This window comes from Thermobia domestica, chromosome 8 (assembly GCF_964235325.1).
Source record: "Thermobia domestica chromosome 8, izTheDome1.hap1.1, whole genome shotgun sequence".
Taxonomy (NCBI): Eukaryota; Metazoa; Arthropoda; class Insecta; order Zygentoma; family Lepismatidae; genus Thermobia; species Thermobia domestica.
Genome location: NC_137461.1, coordinates 23,046,072 through 23,061,484, shown reverse-complemented (window position 1 = coordinate 23,061,484; position 15,413 = coordinate 23,046,072). Strand labels below are relative to the sequence as shown.

General features: G+C 34.9%; 1 protein-coding gene across 1 annotated transcript in view; it reads right to left on the bottom strand.

Annotated features, from left to right (window-relative positions):
* The window catches only part of Kdm2 (Lysine demethylase 2), a 173,645-nt gene extending 162,608 nt beyond the window's left edge, over positions 1-11,037 (bottom strand). The window contains exon 1 of the mRNA XM_081768252.1: positions 10,866-11,037. Within this exon, the coding sequence (XP_081624378.1) occupies positions 10,866-10,907 (42 nt within the window). The 5' untranslated portion in view covers positions 10,908-11,037. The remainder of the gene's footprint in view (positions 1-10,865) is intronic.
* Positions 11,038-15,413: the final 4,376 nt, after the last annotated feature.

The window sequence follows — 15,413 nt, the reverse complement described above, 5'->3', positions numbered from 1 at the left end:
AAAATGTGATGGACATATGCAATGTAAGAACACTATTGTAAACGGACCAGTGGTTCTTGAAGATAAAAGCCAAGCTTACTCATGACTTTTATATTCAGTCCAATTGTCGGGCGACATTTTATATAACAAAATACTTTGGATTGAGTAATAATTACCTGTACCTTGGGCAGAAAGTGCTCATACATGTGCACTATACTTAGTAGAATGTTAATATCATAATAACAGAAGAAGAATGTTTTTAAGATATGTAAAATATTATTATGGGATGGTTGTTGCTATGTACATGTTTATGGATACCTAGTCAGCAAGTTTGTGTGCTTGACAGTTTTAAGAAAAAGATATTATAAAGTATATCAACTAATAAACCATTTTTAACACCGTTCACCGACTTTATGATTCTAATAGTAAATGTGAGAATAATCGTATATAATTATTGAAGATAATTTTTACATGCAAAGAAATACTACCACTCGAAATTTGTATATCTTACTTAGCCGAACCAGGTTAACGACTATCCTTGATAAGTCGTTTGTTAAAACTGACAAATAAATGGTAAAAATACTAGTATTCAAAACATTCTTACCACTATATAGTGTCACATATTTTTACATACATTTGAACTTAAGTTTTGTGAAAGGCTCCCTCTACAAAAATGATAGATGCAGGAAATGGGGAACCCCGAGAAAACCCACGCGCACGGTGTTTGTCCATCACAAAGTCCAGGCGGTGCGAGCTGAGATCGAACCAGGGACCCCAAGCACCGGAAGTGAACGGTCTACCACTGAGCCACCGCGCCCCCAATAATTATACAGGCCCCCATGCAAAATAAATGCCAGACTCCCTAGTAAAACTAATAAAAACTTACAGGAACTATTATTTACAGTTAGTTATGACATATTGTAGCAAATTAAAACACTATTTATTGGGTTAAGTTATTTGTAGGATTTATTAATTTATCCACTAAATAACTGAGCAATACTTTTACTTTTAATATAGAAGGCAGAAATTAAATTATTTCAAACTCTCAGCGAAACCCTCTCACTGTTACAAACTATTTTCTAAACTAGATTAAAGGTCATTTGCACAGTAGTAATAAATATTGATAAGATAGCGATACTAAATCCTTGAACCAGGTAAGGGGGTTCAAATGTTAAATCTTACAAATAACTTTTTCGCGTCGTTAACTGCAATTTTTCACGTCAGAAGAACACTAGGAGAGACGAATATAAAATACGCGTGAGAGAACCTATATAACACTATCGACGGCATTGGTCGGCTTTTGAGATGATGAGCATTCCTAATAAATGGACCACCCTCAGCACAAACTAAAATATGGAACTGTTTGATAATTATTCTGTCCCATTCATCATCAATGCACAGAACCAGTTAACTTCCGCCGTAATATAATCTAACCTTCCTCATTCTTGTGGAGAGTGCGGGCCTCTAAGCCACGAAGGGTCAGCCTGCATCACAGGTTGTAACGTTACTCCGCTGAGAGGAAGGAGAGAGAGAAAGACCCTGTGCTAGTCAGCATGAGCAATGAAAAATCCCAACCTCACACGGATGACAAACTCTGGTTCAGCTCCCCATTATCTCGTTAATATACGAAAAGTGAACAAAAAGCACAGATAAAAAGTGTATAGTATCAAGATTCAATAAATGAATAAATAAAACTTTTAAAAAATTACTTTCGACCGATTAAGTATATAATACTACCGTATGTACACACTCTTACAACAACATTTCTGATTCAGTGGCTTCACTCGCACATGTCACCTCTCATATTATCGTTACTGATAAAACCGGAAAACGAAAGATCATTTGGGGGAGAGAGTAAAATCGCGAAGGGACGAAAATAACTCAGAAAGCAACCAAAACATCTTTCGAGAAAATTAGAGGAAAAAAAAAAAACAGCAAAATATGTCAGCGTAGATGAAGACAGAAGAAAACTGACTGAAAACACATTAAACATTGTTTCAAATATTACAACGATTCAATCCCTCTACATAATATAATTTCTTCTTTCAAAAGGTTGAACCTTGTCTTTGCAGCCAAAGCTCCCTATTTTCAGCAGTCTTTTTCATCCCCTTGTAGGAAGTACATCTCATCTCATAGATTATATTTTTAAGGTACGAAGTTCTCAGTCGTCTTCTTCCCTAAAGTTCATTCAACGAACCTTCTGATCCTGATGTAAACAATGCAGAATTGTATTACTCCGCCAGTCATCGGATGATTGGCTATCAGTCAGCGCTTCTTTCGAGAAGCACGTGCTTGTACCCTGTCGATGTTTTACTTATTCCCAGCATGTGACCATATTGTTAACTGTGATTCGCGCTAAAGTTGGGCCAAAACCACTTTCAATGCATGCGTATTCTCTTTTATTGCATTAATTCAATTTAGTTCTTAGATAAAGTGTTGTCTAATTCTAAGGAATTCTGGTAATGAGCCTTATAAGCAAGGACTATTTTCTTCTGCCGCATGGGTGTTCTAAGGCTCTCTAACCAATAAAATCAAACAATCACCACGTGTATTTGTTTACATGAGGTACTGAACATTCCTTGAATGAACTTTAATATCTAGCCTTCGAATGTCTAAGTATGTAAACAACCAATGAGTTTTTGCTTTCCGTCCCCCTATTACTTTGATTAGTTGTTTCTCATTCATTTCTTGCAATACCCTCTTATTGCTTTTCTTTTCGGTCCAGCCAGTTCTGGTGATTCTTATACAACGCACAAAATCTCCAGACCATGCACCATTTCTCATTTTCCTTAGACGGAAGAAATGTAGGTTTAAACTCCTCGTTCGCCGAATACACACTTAAAATAATAATAATAATAACCTAACAAGAAATTTAGGAGTACAAAGGTAAAATCTGTACATCTGACCTTGTCAATGATGTAGTACCGACTAATGTCTAGCGTTTATTATTTACGACGCTCGTGATGTCCCTACATTTCTTCCTTGTGAAGAAAGACAAGGAAAAAACAGAACTTCAGAGCTCAAAGCAAAGGAGATTATGTTGTTGGACTATTGAAAATAGCATGTATTAAACAGCAGCTTGTATCTTAAAGAACTGGAAGAAATTACTTGTACTTTTCAAATTAAGAGAACAGAAAGATAAAAATAATAACATTCCCTGTATGTCAATGTTTAAAGAAGCGACGGAAGACATCGTTTCCATCTCCCATGAGTATTTAAGATGGCAGCTCTTCAGTAGTATCAAGGCTGCTCCGCTGAAATAAAACCAGACAGATAACTTAATAATAAACAAAAACTTCAGCTACAGGAACAATGATAACTCACCCTTTGAATTTGAAAAAGCAACAAAACTTCTGCGAACAGCACTGATATGATGAGTCTTATCACTGAACTTGTAATCATAAACTCACAGCCCTGAACTGAAACTAGGGCAAAAAAAGCCCATTCTGTATCAAATACTAAAGTACCTTAATCGCATTCTAACATCTTAATGCAAAAAAGCATTAATTTCCATAGAACAATCCCTGTTGTGACTAGAAAAATGTACTCCTTCAAAATTTATATGTACACTTAACCAGGGGCGGATCCAGGACGAACATCCGGGGGGAAGGTTGTAATATTGCTACTTAGAGCTACTTTCAAGAGCTCCAACTCTGAGATGGGTTTTATTCATATATAAAATAAGAAAGTTTCATCTTCTGAGGGGTGGACAATCGCCCCCCCCCCAATCCGCCCCTGCACTTAACCATTAATCTGGTACCCCAGTGACGTGATTTTACAAACCAGCCCTCTTCGAAGCAATACAGTGTGGTGGAGAACGGTCTATTTATCTTGCATGCCCGTCTGCTTACCCACCAACTGAACCGTACTATGCCCTTGCCGTGATTTGGAGTAATAATTAGGGATGCACCAACACCACTTTTTCACCGATACCCGATATCGATACTTTTGGACACATTTCTTATGTATTATCAGGAATTTTCAGAATAATGAAATGATCAACATCGTAATAGCGTATATTAGATATAAGGCCAAAATTTGACATACAAAGAAAAAAGTAGAATCTCATATTAGGTTCCACGCAAAAAATATATTTTCTCTAAACTTAATCCAGCTCACATAAAATGAACTAAAAAGCAGGAATGCTTATACAGTGTAAATTTAATTCTAAGAGTCAGTGATCGATATGTAGAGTGATAATGTACTACTTTGATAGTTACAATGTACTTACTAGTCTCTACTACATACATATAATGCAAACGTATACTACAGTTAAAAATTTTTATTGTTTACAAAATTATGCGCAGTGAACCAGGTGTTGCTCTGCATATCATAAAAAATTATTAAGAAATCATAAAAAATTAAGAGGGTTATTTAAGCGAAGTCGAAAACCATAGAACTATTTATTAACCTTAGAACTAATTGTTTTTAACCAGTAAGTAGGAGAAAATAGTGACAAAGTGAGTGTCCTGTGGATTTCTTCCATAGCATTTTCCTCTGAATCGAAAACTCTGTCTCGTTTGGGATTCAAATTAAGGATCTGCTATCCTGACCATGGGCGCCCTAAGGGGAAAAGCAGGGTGGAACCCCCTTGGACCACGAAAACGTATACGTAATATAGTAAACTACGTATACTAAATATCAGACATAATACAGCAACTATAGAATTCCCCCCCCCCCAAAAAAAAAAAATTGTTCGGGCGCCTATCATCCTGACTGAGGACCTTTGACTTTTCTTCACCTGTATTTTGGCATCTAGGATTAAAAATATCAGTTGAGTATGAGTAGCGCCAATCAGAGGCTACACATGCATATATATATATATATATATATATATATATATATATATATATATATATATATATATATATATATATAATACGGCGTAATTTAGATCAATTATAAATCTAAAAGAAACCGATGACATATAAGTGTCATTGTTAATATTAAATTGAAAATAGTTCGGAAAATGTATCGGTGTTCATTTGCCGACACCGATACCCCCAAAAGTGGCCAGCACATCCCTAGTAATAATTTATCTTCCTAATTAAGCTCCATGTAGCTATAGAGAAAATCTGAACGGCAAATTTGGAGGTAATGGTATGAATTTACTCAAATAAACCATTCCCTTCAATACAAAATCACACCAAATGATTTACAAGAAGAATAATCACCATCAAAATAATAATAATAATAGGATTTAGAGTTCTGGGCTCTCGGCATTTATGGCCATGTGGCCCATTACATATGAGGGATGACCTTCCTCGGCGATCACCTATCCGAGGAAAGGGAAGGAAGGAAGCAGCCTGGGACCTATATTGTTAAGTACCATCCCGGGATTTGCCTGGTGTGAATGAGGAAAACCCAGGAAATCTCACTGAGGATGTCTGGCATGAAAAAGCTTTTTATACTTGTTCCGACCGAATGTCTCCACCGGGAATCAAACCAGAAAAGAATTATAAAACTCTTGGCAAGCAAAAAGAAAAAAACAGAGAAGTCATTAACCCGCCGTAGTCACACTCCGCAGATAGAGAAATTTTAGTTTTCTTAGAACTGTTAAAGGAGTTTGTGCTATAAAATATACGTGGTGAATTGTCAGAAACATTGCAAAGAAAATATAAAACAATTTAATATCGTTTCAAAACAAAATACACATTAAAATAAGATAAATAAATATTGCAGATTGAGACTCCGCGCACGTGCCTTAATGTTACAATTGACCATGCGTGCTATGGACGGTTAAAATACTAGCAACTCTTCATCACACTTGGTTGTACACGAGACATCGCTTGCATTTAGCAGCTCCCTATAATATTCCGAATTGTAAACAATATCCGCCGAAATTGAAAATCATTCTGCATTTGCTTTCCGATATTTTGACAGGCAATATTCTGTCGAAATTCCGAAACACTTACTTAATATCACCTTTTCGTAGTGTTCGTCGTCTTCCATGCACTATAACAACAACACTCGAGTCTTCTTAAGTCTCCATTCAGTGACCTATGTGAATACGATCTTCTAAAAAAATATTTCGCCATTCCCATTGTTGTCTTCTACTTCCGGTTCACGCCACTGATCTACATTAATAATACTGACTAGATGCAGAATAATAGTCATCTGTTCCACTAGGTTCCCTCCTGAATTCTGCAGTTATTCCACCTATTCCGTCCTCGTCATATTCCACCTCTATAGATTCGGGGAGCACACGTCCCCCTTAACACAGAGCCCTTCATCAAATCTTCCAAAGCTGTGGGCTCCTTTACATGACGCTACTAGACTACGCCTTTACTCTTACAAACCATCTTACGAAGGTCTTATCTCTTTTCTAAGATAATGTGAATATCACGTGTTACGAAAACACAGTCAAACTATACATCCAAAATAAAAACTGCCACCTTACTTATCACATTTAACGAACTGCTGCACTCTCTTTACATCGAAACTCATCTGAACCCCAGAGGAGAAGGTTGATTAGCAGAACAGATTACTCATTATGATGGGGCTATACATCCGGCCTAGGTTACCGAAAGAATGTATATTAAAACAGGTCCAACAACAGTTGTATGCTCCCAGTTGAAAAAAAAAAAAAAGTAATAAATAGAAATGAATACAAACATTTAAAAAAAAACTGCAAAGGAGAGGAAGAACCTAAACACACACACACACACCTGAGACAAATATTGTTCAGTACATTCTCACAGGCCTGGCGTTCAACTTCTGGTATTTTACACCACAGACTATCCAGTTGCTATATACACACAGGCTTTCTTCAAGAAATGCTTGTTCGGAGAGAGGAATATTAAAACATGAGGGGTTTGCCCTGGGACACCATTTACTAAAGGACATGCCTTTCAAAGAAAATTCATCCGGGGCACACCCTTCCTAATGAAAACATGAGTACAAATACATATAAGTGAATGGACCATCTTGATCTGCAAGAAAAGATCAGGCCACCAGGGGCCCCAAATCGTGAAGTGGGACGTAGAGAAGGAGCCTCGCTCCACACTGTCCGCGGGAGGACCCCCAAGCCTTTAGTTACGCCATTGGGAATACCTGTTCCCAAATTCCGCTTCTAAGGAGAGAGGAAGGCATTTTCAGCAATATCGAAATTTCCCTTTATTCAGAAAGTGTCAAAAAGTCAGTATATAAACTCGATATAGGCCTATAACACATTAACAATAAGAGAATATACATTCAATTTCTCAAAAATTGTGCTTATAAAGGGTAATTTCTACAATATTCAAATTTCCGGCTTCATATTCTTCTAGTCTGAAGAAAGGATACTTCTGCCAGTGACTCCTCAAGTTCAAAAGTGTCATTAATATTAGAAGCCATTTACAAATGCTGCACTCTTGCTAACTTCCACAACTTCTCTTCGCACGACCTACGTATATCAACTTATATTATTAATCTCCCACGAATTACATGCCTTCCACACACACACACACACACACACACACACAAAAAAAAAAAACAAAAAAAACTGGAATTTCATACTCCATCTGCAATGTCAAAAAAGTAAGATCTCGTAAGAAAAGAACCACACACACTCGTGCTCCAAAGGAGGCTTACGGGACGAAGAGAGGGGTTAGGCAGAATAAACTAAATGACTGTCCGGAATTATTACATCAGTTTACCTAATGATCTTAACAGCAAACAGCGTTATATGCCACATAAATTCGACAAGACAAGAAGTAAATCTACCTGTGCTCGCAATAATAATAATAAAAAGTCTGTACTCAAAGTTACTTGTTGGCAAAATGTAATCAGCAGACAAATATGAACAACTTGTAAATTCAGCATGAGAAGAAAATAAATACGTTATTTCGAAACACCATTCATGGAAGCATTCTTTCAATTTGAAATAAAAAACACACATTAGTCGACGAAAAATCAACCACATACAGTCATCACAGCAAACGCGGACATGGAATAGAAGGCATCTGAAGCTAAGATATCAACGCGATACATTACAAAATAATACAATTGTATTCGACAATGTCGATTCTAACACACAGTTCATTGCTCTGTAGAACCTAAAGGACGATGACAGGAACAGAAGACACACGTACTGTACGGGGCCATGGTAGTTTTAGGAAAACGAGACAAGAGCAAAAACCAAGGTGAAAAGCGAACTTCCATCAATGCCTATTAATACTTGCTCATGGAAGAACTAATGAATGAAGTCTTCACTCACATACTCAAGAATGCATCGAGATGAGCAAACACTAATTCTAGACGCCATAGCAGGAGAAAAGAAAAAGAAACGATCTGCAAAGATATTATTAACAAACTCGAGTGAGAAACTGAAGAGAGAAAAACACGGAAAACAGAACAGCACAGGCGATGGAGGTAGTCTAAAAGAAAGAATTACTAATATACCGAACCGATAAGAACTAAAAGCAGACTTAATTCATGAAAGACGAGTACGGAGTGTAGCTCAGTATGCACCAGAAACATGGAAATACCTTAACTCTGAGAGCCGACAACATATGCATTCTAGTCATAACAGAGAAAAGAGCAAATAGACTGACTGTCCCCATATATTATTAGTGCCAAGACGAAAAGTAGCAGAAAACAAAAACCAGTTATCAAGATGACCGTACCAAAGTCAAAACAGAAACTGACTCTTCTATATTACCTAATCACCCTAAAGTTAAAGAGAAATGCAAAATAAAAAACAAAATAATAATAATAATAAAATACTGACCTCTGTCGGTTAACATAAAATTAAATAACATATGGTATAGGACCATTCCTAAATCACGTGGATATCTATCAAACAATGAATTTCCTACCTTATACAGTAACTCTGAATACTGCAGACGCCGCTAATACTAATACGAATTTAAAAAAAAAAAATTAAAAAAACGCACTGTGATTAAAAATGGATCCAATATAAAAGTAAACAAAACGACTTTCTTCCACTACTATGTGGTTGAGAGAGGAATTACTTTCGAACTCCACCCAAAAATACTACTTCAACGAAAGTGAACGGTACGGAGCTTTATAATCTAAGAATCAATTTATAAATGGAGAATAGGATGACAAGCTGTCAGAACCGCCACGTAAAGCAACGCAGAGGATTTGAGCTCATGTAAACTTCCAATATAAAAAGTACTTTTCTATTATTTTATAAAACACGTGTACGTTTTGATCTGAAAGAAACAAAACGAACGAGGATCGTTTAACATGTAGGCCCTAATGCATAAAAATACAGCAACTGAACCTCATTAATAAAGCGTACGTACAAAAGTAAACACTAGATCAACCTTCATACAATGACGAAATTAAATTCCGAGCAACAAAACCCTAGGACGACTCACAAACCAGTCAATGTGGATTCGACATATGTACCGCTTACGAATCTTAAAATGCATTCGTAAATGGGAAGATAAAGATACCCATCTGAGCCGATACGCACACACATTCAAGCTCGAACAGCACTTTTCCGGATACATAAATATAAATGTACCTCTACATGAATCGACGTGGGGATGAAAAGGTTAGGGATCTAATCGAATCAATTCATCGTTTACAATCAAATAAATATCCACTCCACAAGGAATCGGAAGCTAATTTGACACCTCACAATGTGCGTATACAAACTTCAAGTTGACTATTACACAATTAAAATTCTTATGAGTCACCAAACAAAAGTAAATTATCCAGTCGTCGTGGTTATGTTCACCAGTTACCAAAATTTTAAAATTTCCCGGAAAATCGTTATATAAGCTTACCTCACTTTAACACACACACAAATGTGTAAATAAATTTCCAGTAAACAAACACCAGACACGCGACAAATGTCTTTTCAATGATAAAAAAATATACGGATCATTAACAAATTATTTCATGAGTGAGGTTAAGTCCCGATTACACAAAACAACCAGTTTTAAAAATAAAATCTGACAAGCACTGGCACGTGCCTCAGCAGCAGACAAGATTTAGTTGTAAATAAAAACAAAGCCGATTCCAAAATAAACATCAACGCAACAAAAATCCAGTTAGTTCAGGACAAGATAGTTCCGGTATATACACACCTATCTCGTGTATTCGAATGTACACATTTGCTTTACATGTATAAATAATACAAAATTGTATTAGTATGTGAAAATAAGCAAATTAACACTATCAAAATAATACACGATCTAGCAGCAAATAGGTATAATCTCACATTATTTATCTTCGGAGCTTTAAAAATCAATGATGCGGAAAACAAAGATACAACCCATAATTGGGTGCAAAGGAAGGAGAAACTACATCTCAATTTCATTAGTGAAAGGAAAAGTAAAATATTTTCAACTATCTTACACGAAATAGCTAAAATAAACATAAAATTTTGAAAATATAAAATTCATGCACGCATTTACATGTACACTTATTTGTACAAACTCCCGTATCTGGCGTTTCACAACAACGTTATTATGTATGTTAACAAATATAAGGGAAAACCCATACTACTTATCAATATTGCCCTTGTAATTTCTGAAATACTACTTGTTACAATTAAAAAAAATTGACAAATACCTTGTGCGACCGGCTAACAAAGAAATTAAGTACCGCGACCATTAGGGTGGGTATTAATTTCGTGCATTTTAATTTATCTCCACTCTTGGAGCATAAATATTTATATTTCCACTATATTACACTTTTCACTATTATGCAACTAACTTTGCACTTATAAATTATCGAGTTTTTGCAAATTTCATGTGGTCGTGACATGAGCTAAGCGCATTATGGCGGTCAAGTTGGCGAGAATTGTACACAATGAATACACTGTGAACTACAATAGATTTCTTCCTACCTGCACCAAGGCTACACGACCCACTTTTATAACAAGCGATAATTAGAAGTAAGGTAAAAAGAAATATGAAGCTACTTACCAGCTGCCGTGTCAAAACTCTTTTCGTAGTTGTGGATTCCATAGCTACTTCGCGATGTTTACGATATTACGACCAACCTTCAGGTTGAAACCCTTTTCCTACATCATATTTGCTTTCACTCCACATCGCTACTAAACACTACCTCACCCAACTTGCAACTCGTCCCATAAAGCGTCGCTGTAGTTCCCAGATATCGTACCAGGCGTCGCTAGTGTGTCAATCAACCAGTGTTACTAACACTCAATTGCGAATTATCTGTCAGCAATAATCCAGATAATTTTCTGTCCTATCCCAAAGTACCACAGCCTTCTATGTAATATGTACACTTACATACAAAATGATTGTCGCATATCTAAAACTGTCTTCTTGTAAGAATATTATTTGATAATGATTTTGCAGGGTGCTTTTAATACTGATACTATGTGTGTAATCGGGAAATATATGCTTGTGGTAAATTTCGTAGGAATAGAATTATAAATAAGAAAATTAGAATGAGCAAAACAAAATATTGCTAAATGGACAAGAAAGTTTTATTTTCGTTTCACTGTTCTTATTTACTGCTCTTTCGACATGAAATTTGCCATATACATGTCTTTGCCGATTATTTACATACTAACGTTACAAGAAATACTGGGCGAATTCGTTATCGAATTATATTCCTACTACAACACATTTATGGACATGCGACAATAATTTTGGACATGAGTGTACCATAGAACATAGAGAAGGCTGTGCAAACTACCAAAAATAAAATAATAAAATAAAATACTTATTTTGAGCAGTAAGCAAGAAATAAATTGCATTCTACCAATTCTTACAATGCATTCTACCAATTTTATAGCAAGAAATTAAAAAAAAAAAAAACTTCAATGCAATCCGTAATAATAAAAGCAGAAGTTTTTGTAGCTTATAAAAAGAGAAAGTAGTGGCATAATCATGGGGGCTGACCTGGCTCAAGATCTTCCCTCTTATGTTAGTGCAGTGATATTGAAAATGTATTCTGCTTACATGTAGTAAGCTCCATTTGTGATCTCCATATTATTATTATTATTATTATTATTATTATTATTATTATTATTATTATTATTATTATTATTTATTATTATTATTATTATTATTATTATTATTATTATTATTATTATTATTATTATTATTATTATTATTATTATTATTATTATTATTATTATTATGCATAATTTGTCACCAAAAAAAGTATTGCAGAGTAACGTTCAAAAAAACATTATTTCTTAGGAAATCAATATCTAACCTTTCATAAGACTTGAGCAAACTGTACACTGTATTCTTAATCTTTTTCATCCCTTTCTTTGTAGGGGGGCACGTGGCGCACTGGTGAAGCTTATTTTGGTATGTGGGCTCAATCCACGGCTGTTTGTGGTGGACAACATTATGCCCGTGGGTTTTCTCGAGGTACTCTCGTTTCCTCCCACATTCGCATTCTATCAATTCTTCCATTACCATTCCCTTGTTTAGCATAAAGGGCATAATCGTGGGAAGTTAAACTGAAAGATTACATTTCATTTTTCTTTCTCTGTAGGACATGCGTCAAAATTGAGTATGTGCAAATGGATTTTTTTTTAAGTAGATGTTTTAATTTTTAAAAATACTGTATTACTGAATTTCTGTTTAGCTTAGACACAGGTATGTATACACAGCAAGAAATTTAAGTTCTAGTTCCCCATCTTTTTTCTTGAATCCATCTATTATCTGAAAATGTCTATTGTGAAACAAATATTTGGTGATCAATGTCAGTAATTGAAAATTTCGTTACACACACACGTATTATATATATATATATATATTGCCAATAATCGTAAATATGTTTCAAATAGTTCTCTTTTGTTGCAGGTTTGAAGTGACCATGACGGAGTACATTGTGACTTTTATCAAATGTGAGAAGAGAGCAGTCATCAGATACCTCTTCTCAAAGAATATAGGAGCAAAGAAAACTTTGAATTGGCACAAACAATGGCCAATGACTGTTCTTCATATAGCCAGAGCCGTAGCTAGAGATTTCGGCACCCCCTACACGCACCAAAACATTTTGTTTTATCTTGTTTTGTTTGCATATAAGAGAAGCAGCTTTTGTTGTTATGCTACGCTGAATTTTTATAAAGCTGCTTGGACAGACCATTGCAACAGCCAAAAACAATCATTATGAATTCTTTTACAAATAAGAGCTGTTTTTTAAGAGGCTTTCTCTTTATTATTATTATTATTATTATTATTATTATTATTATTATTATTATTATTATTATTATTATTATTATTATTATTATTATTATTATTATTATTATTATTACTTTTTGTTAAACTTCACAAAACTACCTTTGGTTCTGTACAAATCCACTTGGAGAACAGTTATGAAAATTTACAGCCATTTACAATGTTTCATACTATTGATAAGAAGTGAAATTTCAATAGATTAGAAACCATGTTCTTTTAAAATATTCGAAATAGGTGACCATTAATTTCTAGTAATAATTGTAAACTTTTGTAATTTTATTCTGTATATGACTACACAAATAGGATTTTAAATTTCGATTCGTTTAATACCAGTAATGAAAAGGGTTGAATTTGTTAATGATAGACTTTCTTTTATTACTCTTAAGGGTTGGTGGCGTGATATTATTGTTTTATATATGCATGTTCCAACAGAAGATAAGGATGGCGATATAAAAGACAGTGTCCATGTGAAAATTCTATTAGCGGATTTCAATGCGAAGGTAGGACGAAGAGGATATTTTCAAACCGATTGTAATAAATGAAAGTCTGCACAACGAAAGTATTAACAACGGCGTTAGACTTGTGAACTTTGCAACATCCAAAATTTTTATCATGAAGAGCACAAAGTTCCCACATCGCGGTGTTCATAAATACACATGGACCTAACCAGATGGAAGAACACGCAATCAAGTTGATTACGTTTTAGAAGATAGAAAAGGAGAGTCTAGCATAATTGATGTTCGGTCGTTCAGAGGATCTGATTGTAACATTGATCACTATCTGGTAGCAGCGATAATAAGAGAGATATTATCGTTGAATAAAGGGAATATTCAACATCTAAAACGAAGAGGTTTAGTTTAAAGAAATTAGAGGAGGACTAGGCTAGAGAGGAATACCAGATTGAATGTTGAATAGATTCTCGGTTTTAGAAAGTTTTAGAGCACTAGTGTTTGGATTCTTTGATTGAAACTGGGGATAACATTAAAATTTCAGCAAGAGAAAAAATTAGAGAACGCGGAAATACCATGGTTCGACCAGGAATGCACCAAATAGCGGAGAAGGGAAAACAGGCAAAACTGCGTTGGTTACAAGATCCGGATGATACTACACAAAGTTTCGTTGACAGATGGGAAATTTCCATAATGTATAGAACAAAGAAACACGATTCTTTTAAAGCTAAAATTTATGAACTTGAAGATAATAGTAAAAAAAAAAAAAAAAAAAATCGAGACAAGCATCAACGTATAAGGGCATCAACGAATTTAAGAAAGAGTATGAACCTTGTGCGTATAATTTAAAGAGAGACGAAGGAACAATTCTCACTGATACAGATGACATCTTGAATAGATGGAAAAAAATTCTTTGAAGATTTGCTTAACACGCAGTGAAAAAACAATGTTCGTGGAGAATGGGAAATGCACACTGCAGAACTATGTATTCCAGAGCATAGTCGAGTAGAAGTAGAAATCGCTATAAAGAAATTAAAACACAAATCTCCTGGTATATAAGTAGACGAAATTCCGGCTGGATTATTTTTAGCTAGAGGGGATAAGTTTGTAACAAGATACACAAACTCATTCTCCTTATTGGGAACAAGGAGGAATTACCACAAGAGTGCAAAGAATCAATCATTGTTCAAATTCACAAGAAAGGCAACAAAGGACATTGTAATAATTATCGAGGCATTTCTCTTTTGTCAACATCCTATAAAATCCCTTCAAACATTCTATTATCAAGACTGGTCCCATAGTATGCAGATGTAATTATTGGAGATTATTAGTGTGGACTTAAAAGAAATCAATCAACTATCGACCAGATATATAACAATTGACAAATACTCGAAAGGAAATGGGAATACAATACCCGGTACATCAATTATTTATTGATTTTAGAAAGGCTTATGATTCGATTAGGAAAAAAAAAAAAAAAAACATTGTACAATATTTTTGCAGAATTTGGAATACCGAAAAAGCTAGGTGGAGTAATTAAGATATATTTAAATGTATCCCAAAGTAAAGTTCTGGTGGGAAAATTCTTGTCCAAGAGCTTCCTCGTAGAGAATGGCCTGAAACAAGTAGATGCGTTGACGAAAATATTATTCGATTTTATTCTGGAGTATGCTATAAGGAAAATCAAAGATAGGAACAGAGCCTAAAGCTAAATTGTATTCACCAGGTTATGGCGTATGTCGATGATGTAAATCTGATTGGAGATAAATCTGATTCTGGAGATAATAGGGAACAATAGAAAGAAATCCACAGGCCTTATTAAATACTTACGGTTTAGAAGTAAATGCTGAAAAAA